Consider the following 10473-nt stretch of genomic DNA (forward strand, 5'->3'; position numbering starts at 1 on the left):
AGGTGGAAATTCCCTCACTTCGGATTTTGTCAGAGGTAAAGCTTGATGAGGCAGAATGGGTCCAAGCTAGGTATGACCAGTTGAATTTGATTGAAGAAAAGAGATTGAAAGCTATTTGTCATGGTCAGATGTACCAAAAACGTATGATACGGGCACATGGTAAGAAAGTTCGCCTTCGAGAATTCCATGAGGGAGATTTGGTGCTTAAAAGGATTTTGCCTATTCAGAAGGATTTCAGAGGAAAATGGATGCCCAATTGGGAAGGACCTTATGTTGTCAATAAGGCCTTTTCTGGGGGAGCTTTAGTCCTAACTGAAATGGACGGATCAGAATTACCATATCCAGTGAATTCCGATGCTGTTAAGAGATATTTTGCTTGAAGAAGAAATAAAAGAGAAAAAAAATGAGAAAATAAGAAAAAAGAAAAATGATGGAAAAAACAAAAAGAAAGAAAAAGAAGAAAAAATGAAAAATGGAAGAGAACAAATGGAAAAAGGAAGAAAAAGAGAAAAATGAAAAAAGAGAAATAAAAGGAGGGTTCAAGATGAAAACCCGAAAAGGGCGTCTTGGAACCAAAGGAGGTCTCAAGTTGAAAACCCGCAAAGGGCGACTTGAGTTGAGTTTGAAATTCAGAATTCGTGCATGGTGGAGGTTCTGAATCAATTTTGGAAGTAGAAAGAGCTCCTGATATGGATAGTAACAATGACAGTTGGTGATCAGGGATGAGACTGAAGATTAATGAGTCTCGATTGAAATAACCAAGAGAAATTGAATGCATATGAGATTCAATACTGGTTTAGGGCATCCAATGATAGAGATTTGGGAGTTTAGAAGTAGCTTCATACTCTTAAGCATCACAATTTTGAAGATCTTTTTGACAGAAGCTACGCTCGAGACATTCTAACGGCGTGTCAGTTCAAAAGCATTTGCATTATTGATATTTGAAGACGCCTACTCTTTTGTTCTTTTACTGTTTCCAGTTAAAAGTTTGCCATTTAGTTGCCTAAAATTCTCTGTATTTATACAAATAATGAGATGTCTTTTCTTGATAATTTCCCTTTTGCAAACATCTTATTTTGAAAGGTTAAAACATATGGCTTAACTTGAAGTACATGAGATCATTTTGTATTATTGTGCAAAAGGTTTTGGAAAATGCAGGTATTCTGAAGTTGACAATGGTTTAAACATGTAAGCTTGTGTGGCCATGGGAAACTAAAATCCTCAAATTCGTAGAAAATCTCAGTCATTAAAAGATGACTCAAGGAGGTTATCATTGATCAAGAAGTTGGTCATGGGTACTGACGGGTTTCAAGAAAGAAATAAGTCAAGGTACTGTTAAGCCGAGAAATATGGAATTGAGATTGTTAACTGGTGTGAACTGGTCAAACGTTCTGTGCCCAAGATGAAGCCGAGTTCCATCGAGATCAAAAGGAGATAGAGTTCCTTCAAAGAAGAAAATGCATTGAATTGCATAATTGCATACATTTTAGGCATGAGTAGGATCATGACATTCATAATCGCATGATGGCTTAAATATCTACAGGTTTCCCAGGGATAGTTGAAGATTGAAGATATGAAAGCATCGAGATGAAGATAACTGGTCTTGAGATTTTGACAAGAATGATGTTTATACGAAAATTGAGTCAAAGCAGATTCAAATATCCAATGGCTCCAGACAAGTTTTCACGATGGAGATGGATTTTCAAAAATTTTCTCAACTTCTAAATTTTTTAGTATAATATTTTTCAAATATACATTCATGATGAATAATGTTTGATTTTCAGGTTTGACCTTTGAAGCAAATCATCTATAAGCCTTCACGAAAGAGTAGTGAAGCAAATTCGTTTGTTGAAGATTGAGTCTTATACTCTCTGAATGAATAGGGAGCGGACAAGTTCGTTGAAGATTGAGTCCTATACTCTCTGAATGAATAGGGAGCGGACAAGTTCGTTGAAGATTGAGTCCTATACTCTCTGAATGAATAGGGAGCGGACAAGTTCGTTGAAGATTGAGTCCTATACTCTCTGAATGAATAGGGAGCGGACAAGTTCGTTGAAGATTGAGTCCTATACTCTCTAAAGGAATAGGGAGCGGACAAGTTCGTTGAAGATTGAGTCCTATACTCTCTGAAGGAATAGGGAGCGGACAAGTTCGTTGAAGATTGAGTCCTATACTCTCTGAAGGAATAGGGAGCGGACAAGTTCGTTGAAGATTGAGTCCTATACTCTCTGAAGGAATAGGGAGCGGACAAGTTCGTTGAAGATTGAGTCCTATACTCTCTGAAGGAATAAGGAGCGGGCAAGTTCGTTGAAGATTGTTCAAGTTATATACTCTCTGAAGGATTAGAGAGCGGACACATTTTATGAAGATTGTTCGAGTTCTATACTCCCTGAACGAATAGGGAGCGGACTCATTTATTGAAGATTTTCTGAGTTCTATACTCTCTAAAGGAATAGAGAGCGGATCCGTTTTATTGAAGATTGTTCAAGTCTTATACTCCCTGACTGAATAGGGAGCAGACACGTTTGCCGAAGATTGTTTGAGTCTTATACTCCCTGACTGAATAGGGAGCAGACACGTTTGCCGAAGATTGTTTGAGTCTTATACTCCCTGAAAGAATAGGGAGCAGACCCGCCATTTGAAGATTTTTTAAGTTTCATTTATCCCGACGTAACAGTGAGTGGTTTAATCTTTTAAAGTTCTCATGGCCGGACAAATTCGATCATCTTTTGATCTTTGCTCTATTCTCGTTACACGACAATGAGCAAAGAGGGGCAGCTGTAGATGCTCGTTTCTGTCCGGGGCTAAGTCGGAACAGACCCGAAGCAGCAGTTGGAGGCCCAATCCAATGATCAAGCCCAGTCCACGTGAAGCCCTGAAAAAAAAGTGATTAGAAGAAGTTAACAAATGTGAGAAATGAGTTAACAAAAAATCAGGAGCTGTTATTGTTAGTGGAAAGGGGCACGATATTGGTGTAATCAAAAACTGTAAAGGTTAGTTTTTTCTGGGGGAGATCAAAATAATAATAAAGGAGAGACTCCCCTATTGATTTTTTTTGGGGGGACGGAGAGAAGAACAAAAACAAAAAAAGCTTTACTATTTTTTTAGTTTCTTTTATCAAAACAAGGCAATACAAGTACCACATCATCACCCATTTCTTTCGATCAACAATTCAACAACATAAAGCAAAGCATTTTAAAGAAATTAAAAACGAAAGGAGTTTGATCCATTACCTGAACGGAGGGAGTAGTTAACTTCGTTGGAAAGAGGAATCTCGCTATAATCATCGGGGTAAGCATTCAAATTTTTCTTATTGCCCTAAGATGGTTGTGTTGTTTACTGTTAGGATTAGATTTACATTAAGTAGTATAATGGAATACTTCATTAATATAAAAATGAGAATACACAGAAAATATGCGATTGAAAATTTTTGAAAGAGAATTAAAGCTAGAACCATTCAAAAGATAACCCAAAACAGAATGGAGAAAGGAAAGAAATCTTACCGGTTTTGTTCAAGCTTTGGTTGGAATAGTGCGGTCGACGTTGAAAGCATGAAAATCTGGATTTTCTTTAGTTTTCTAAACATCAGGTGAGCAAAACAAGGTATACTTGTAGTCGTTGAATTTAGAAGAAGAGAACTATGATGCGTTATGGTAGTCGTGGTTAGAGCTTTGAAGCTCCTGTAGAAGAGAAAGAGAGGTAGAGAAAGGAGAATGAAGGAGAGCGGCAGAGGTGGCTTAGTTTAGGTTTATTATTTATTTAAGTTTTATATTAATAGTTTTGGGTAAATTAAGTTTAGGCCACCGACTTTGTTTGGTAAAAATCAGATTTTCAGTCCCTCAAAAGTTGCATGTTATCACGTTTAAATCATTGATTTGTGTTTTATTTATTTATTTATTATTAAACACTAGTTCATAAATATTATATATATATTTATATCGAATATGTTTCATTTAATATGTTGTATGTTGTTTTTGTGTATTACAGCATGCTTTTAACTTATACATTACAACATAAATGGATTACAACATGTGTTAAGCTTATATTAAATTATTAAATAGGTGTATGTAATTTTGTTATGAATATATTACTTTGCATGATAGCTCTTTTTGTTTAATCTTCAATGTATATGTGATCGTGTGGCATTTTTTTTACATGAATTGTATGATATCCTCACGTGCATAATTTGATCTATTATATAATCGGACTAAGGGTAATACCCTTTTAATTTAAAATTGTCTCGAGTGGCCTGTCTTAACTGATTAGAGGGCCGTTTTGACCATTTTAAATTAAAAGTGTATCCCGAAAGTGAAATAAAAAAATTGATTTGTCACCTAAAATTTGGGAACGAGAGAAAAAGAAATGTTCGTTTATTTAAATATATCGAGAAAAGGTTGTTATATCTTTAAGATCTGGTCTCGATATTTGTAAATAATCGAACATTCTTTATATTTCTAAAACGACTTGATAATTTTAATTTAATTCGTTTGAGTGTTTTTTAAATGTTTTAAATTTACATTTTTATTTTATGGGATCAAAAATCAAAATAATTCGAATTTGTAAAGTTCATTGCAAAGACGTTAATTAATCGATTAGGTACCGATTTAGGGCGTTGTGGGGGTGCTAATCCTTCCCCACACGTAACCGACTCCCGAACTCGGATTTTGGTAACGCAGACCTCAATTTGTTGTTTTAATTAAAATTAATTTTTATTTAAAATGACAAAGCATTTTTGGGTGCCCAATCACACCCTAATCAAAGATTGGTGGCGACTCTTTGAACCGTATTTTTTGATCATAAAGGAAATCCAAAAATTTTCGAAACGAGAGGTCTTTTAAATCGCATTTGTTTTTTTAATTAAAAAGAGATAATTAAGAATTAATGTGTTTTTTTTTTAAATCTCACCTTTTTTCACCTTTTAAGAAAAATCGTTTCGACATTATGTTTGTTGTTTATGTATAACTTAAGTTGTTGTCATGTGGGTCTAGTCAGATACGTCTCTAGTTAGGTAGTAGGTGTGAGGATATATTTGAGAATGTACCCACGTGGGCAGGTTTGGATTTGAAAATTTCTACCTATCATGGATGGTGGACGAGTGATAAATTTAAAAATATTAAGTGGGTATGGAGATGTGGAGGGGTATCCGCAACCGACTCACCTGTTTACCATCCCTAATTATGCAACAGGGATAATCGTCATCCTTTATATATATATATATATATATATATATATATATATATATATATAAGTCGCCATATCTGCAGACAGGTGAATTCAACGTTTATTATAAAAATTAATTATATTTTCTATGTATACCGATCGATTATTTTAATAGTGTGGAAGAAAAGAATGGAACATGCTAAGAAGGCATCGGGATATACTTTTTGAAACGTTATTTTCAGAACTATTAACAATAATAATTGTTATTAATATTATTATTTTCTCACTATTTTATTGGAATAATATTAATGTTTATAGTGATCGTAAAAAATAAAAAATTACATCAATCAATAATTTCTAGAGCAAATGATTGAAAATTCTTAGTAATACATCTCATTTCTCTTAAATTGTGGGTTCAATAATCATTAAGAACTAAATTTCTCTTTTACTCATCTAGATAGAAAATATTAAACAAAAAGAGCACCACGTTTCTTTTATTTTAAATAATTTGGGATGATTATAAAGTAATATTTATTTAAAGATTTTTAATCATTTGACAATGAACGTTCATATTTTTATTATATACGATACTCAAATCCGATACCTCAAATAATAACAACAAATCTCTTAATCACCAATATTATTTGTTTTATACTTTATTATTTATATTTGAGTTATATGGTTTGTATTATTTTGATACCCTTGAATTTGGTGATCTCAACACGAAACTAATCTCCAATAATTTCGTTCAAGACTTGACTGAAAACGTAGCTTCCACGTCTCTCAAGTCAAATATAACAATATAAATAATACGTCAAATGTCGCGTACATTGATTGTATATTTATGGTTATAATATTTTTTTTGTACTTACTTTATAAAACGATCATGATATATATATATCAAATTAAGGGAATGTTAGGTCATTTGCCATGAAAATTTGGATCAAACAATTCATGTAACTGTCCGATATTTACGTTTTTAAGCTATTACAAGCTATATATAAATGTTGATATAGTAAATTAATTTATAATTTTCAAATTCTGCACCAATAATTCCATCAACGATAATGATAAACAAACATGCATACAAAAATGCAATAACTTTAATTAATCCAGTATTACAAGTCTGCAAATCCTCTTAAAACCAGGCTTCTTGTTCTTCAAAAACAAACCATAATCAATAGAGTTTCTTCCTCTAAATCTATGTAACAGACTCACCCAAGTTATAAGTGGGGAAAAAAGAAGAAAAATCTCACTCCCGTCTAGTCCTTGGTGTTAGGCCCTTTCAGACCAGTAATTGAAGAATAATTCTTAGGCTCTAGAGAGAAGTTAGATGAATCTAGTAATAAAAGTAGCAAAATTACATACTATATATATATGTATATATACATACACAGTGAAGGGAGTTGGTTGACTCATGGTTCGTGTTTAAGGAACTTGGGAGGAACCATGTCTTGAAGAAGTCCGTAGTCTGGAACCTGGTGTTGGTGGGCGTACTGCTGAAAAGGGCTAACGTTTTGAGCAAACATGGAACCAGCAACGGCTTGGTTATTCATCTGATGATGATAATTAGGCATATGCATGAGCAATTCGTGTGGGAAGCTTGGCGCCCCCAGTGGCGATGGGGTTAACATCGAAGGCGGGAATAGCCCAGCTGCGCTTCCTCTCAGTGTCGTCGGAAGTGGGTGGTTGTGTTGGCCTTCGTATGTTGTGATTACGGTCGACGGATCCTGGAACGACCTCTCAACCCTTTTCTTCACCGTACACTTTTGAGTAGTGCACCTGTAGTAGCTTCTGCATTGATTTTTTTTTTTTGAAAAAAAAAACAGAAATGTAACTTAGTGATAAAGAAGCTGCACAAATATGTGTTTGTTTTCCAACAAAGTCTATTCATGTTAAAATAGAGAGCATCAAACAAAAAGGAAAAGAAAAGAAAAAGTATAATTTTAGTAACTTGCAAAGGCAAACTGAAACCCTCAAGTTATTGCTTGCGGGTTAAGTTTCATATATTGACTCTTCTTCTTGGTGTAGTCAAAAGAAGGGGGCGATGTAATTCAAAGATCAAGGTTTCAGACATGGCTTTGCAGTGTTTTTTCATTGTCTAAAAGATAACGATTATTTACGACATGTGCTTTGGTTGTGAATTAAGGTAGTGAAAGAACCAAACCTCGGATATGGGCTGTTCTTCACGGCCTTTTGACCATATTTTCTCCATCTATACCCGTCTTCAAGATGATCAACTTCACTTTTAGTCATGAAAGCAAATCGTGGTTCTCTTTGCTTTTTCTCTCCTTTCGTTTTCGCTTTTTTCCTGTTAGATACAATAAACACAGATAATTACACTTACACCCTTGGATCAGTTACCGATATCATGTAAATGAAGCGAAAAGGCATAGTTAATTTACCCTTTCTTTGAGCTTTCGCCTCCATCTTCTGATCCTTTCGGCTGCCCATCTTTCTTAGTCTTGTCTGAATCTTCTTCACAGCCAGCCTCGCTTGAGGAAGAACAAATAGAAGAATTAGGAGTTCCCATAACTTCACCGGTATTACCTACTAAATCCTCCACACCGACCTGCTGCTTCATAGTCCGGCTGCTTCCTTCGACCGAAGAAAACACTTCCGACGATGACGGTGACAGACCAAAAGCTTTTTCAAGTGAACCGTAGTCCATGGAAGTGCTGTGTAAAGAATCAGTGAAGCTCATGTACGAAGGATCAACCGAGGATAGTGAAGCCCTATATATGCTATCAGTTTCACCACCAAAACTTTGCTGATCGTGATCATTGTTGAACGCACTCGCATGGTAGTAGAAGTCTCTAAAGCCATGATCCGACATGGAGAAATTATGAACACGAAGCACAAAAAGAGGGAAAAGAAGCTTCAAGCGGCAGGAGGTGAGAGAAAAAAAACCAAAACTTTGAGAGCCGGGGTCTCAAATGCTTTTGGTTTTGGATTTTAAGGGTTTCATATATCTTTATGTTGTTTGAATTATATATAATATCTGTATAAAAAAAAGTCAGGATGATAAGATAGGAGGATAGGGAGATAGAAACCACTGTATAAAGAAAGGTTTGACAAAACATCTTCCAATGGAGGAGCAAAAAGTGGCTTCTAGTATGGAAACATTTCCAGTCTTACTCAGCCCTGACCCACACTTTTTACTCGATCTTTGGCCCCTCTTTGATTTATATTAAAAAAATCTATTATATATATATATGTTTTAGATGGAACGCATCACTTGATCAAAAGAAATAGAAACAGTACAGTACTCTTCAAATTAAAAAAATAATCAGATTAAATAAGAAAAACTAAAGCATGAGATTTTGGGCAAACAAGATACTCTACAAACAGAATATTACAAGAATATCATGGGATCTTGAAAAAAGTGTAATAATAGAAGGGAATTGATATAAATTAAGAAATCTTGAAATATTAAAGTCTCCGCTTTGGAAACACTTGATCATCTAAAAGATAAGGGGGAAAAAGGCAGGAGAGTGGAGACTCTCGCTGGAATGGAGCGTGGAGAGGTGGAGGAAAAGTCAGCGAAGGATACCAGTAAGGGGTTATAATCAAAGGATGCCTTTATAGGGGATGATGAAATGAAACGGTCAAACATTCAAACTTGAAGAACTAATTGATAGTTTTTTGGAATATTAGGCATACACGTGGCATTATTGGCACCGGCATTTGACCTAGCCACCACCAACATCCGGCACGTGGGGGAGACCTTTGCTCCTTATCCTTATGCTTATGCCTACCCTAACGTCATCCACACTTCTGCCCTTTGCTTTCCATTTTGGCCCCCACCTTCCTCATGGCAACGTTTTCAAAGACAACGTCTGGAGAGCTTCATACAAATTTCCTCAACCAAAAACACATTAGAATGTATTTCTCCAATAATCTGGAAAACGAAAAATAAAAATACGTAAGTATATGAGTTTGAATTTCTATTATTTTGATTTAAATCTTATTATGTACGATTTATTTAAATTTATTATATATATTATTAATTTGATTATGTATTATAATAATCGATTTCAATTGTTCTTACTAGCATATTATATTATAAATACAAGCATAATTTTATTAAAAATTTAAAAATCATTTATTTATCATTTAACTTATAATCATTCATTAATAATATGTATTTATATAAAATATATTCTCACTTCATGAATATAAATTCATTTTGAAATAAATAAATATGTTGTCAACTATTTACAATTTTTTGTCATTTCTTCAAAAAAAATTAATTAATTTATCCTTACAAAATGCTTATAACACATTTTTTTTTGTAATTGTTAATATTTTTAAAACGAAAAAAAAAGTTAGATTCAACATTTCAAAAAGAAAAGAACATCATCATTATTTCTCAGTTATGTTTGGATCAATTAAATAAAAATAAAAGTTTAGCGAAAAATCACAAATAAAAATAGAGGGACTAACATGACTAAGCTGACAAAACTAAAGGGCCAAAAAGGCCATTATGGTAATAAATAAAGGGTGATTGGCTCCGTCCATTCGCCCGCGATGCCGTCCATTGAAATTAGGTAGAATGGATGAGATCAAATAATAGCTTTGAATTAATGGCGTTTGCCGCTAATGGAAGAGGGTGTTAATGAAGAGTTGTTGCCCAATTTGGCTTTTAAGACCGCCAATTTATGCAAGTGATTGATCTATCGTATTTATGTATACACAACTGCAGTACCAAGAAATACCACGAGTGGTTCATTGGTAGTCATCCCATTGATGTTTACTAATATCTACTTTTTGTTAAATGCCCAATTCTGCCGCTATTCCACATTCCTCCCAACTACTTCGTCTCCACATTTCATTCCTTTTGCAATTCCTACTATACTATTTAACTAAATAAATAATAAGTTATTTATTTATTTTGATTGAATTTAGTATATGAGTTAATTGGACATCCATTTAGTTAAAATATTTTTATTTTAAATTAGTTTTAATGTTATTTGTCTTTTTATACTTTTATATGAAATAATCTTTAAACATAGTGCAATAGGGTTACTATATGTTGGTTCTACAGCAAGCTTTCTTGAAATTCTAAATCACAAAGGTTTAATATATCATTTGGTACATAAGTTTGGCTTTAATGTCCAATTTAGTATCTGAGTTTTTCTTTGGGTCTCAATTTGAGACTTTAATTTGACTTTAATGTTCAATTTAATACCTAATTTTTTTCATTTTGGTACTTGAGGTTTTATCATTGCATTTAAATACTCGGATTTAGCTTCAACGTTTAATTTAGTACATAAACTTTATTTTGTTCCAAATATGTACTGTATTTTTTTT

General features: G+C 33.8%; 1 protein-coding gene across 1 annotated transcript; it reads right to left on the reverse strand.

Annotated features, from left to right (window-relative positions):
• Positions 1–6241: 6241 nt before the first annotated feature.
• LOC120189994 (WRKY transcription factor 71-like) lies at positions 6242–8116 on the reverse strand. Its single transcript, XM_039193130.1, has 3 exons — positions 7566–8116; positions 7328–7471; positions 6242–6954 (listed from the first exon to the last, which is right to left on the reverse strand). The coding sequence occupies exons 1-3, from the start codon at positions 7994–7996 to the stop codon at positions 6576–6578; spliced, it is 954 nt and encodes a 317-aa protein (XP_039049061.1). The 5' UTR covers positions 7997–8116; the 3' UTR covers positions 6242–6575.
• Positions 8117–10473: the final 2357 nt, after the last annotated feature.

This window comes from Hibiscus syriacus, unplaced genomic scaffold, assembly GCF_006381635.1.
Source record: "Hibiscus syriacus cultivar Baekdansim isolate YM2019G1 unplaced genomic scaffold, ASM638163v2 tig00116962_pilon, whole genome shotgun sequence".
Taxonomy (NCBI): domain Eukaryota; kingdom Viridiplantae; phylum Streptophyta; class Magnoliopsida; order Malvales; family Malvaceae; genus Hibiscus; species Hibiscus syriacus.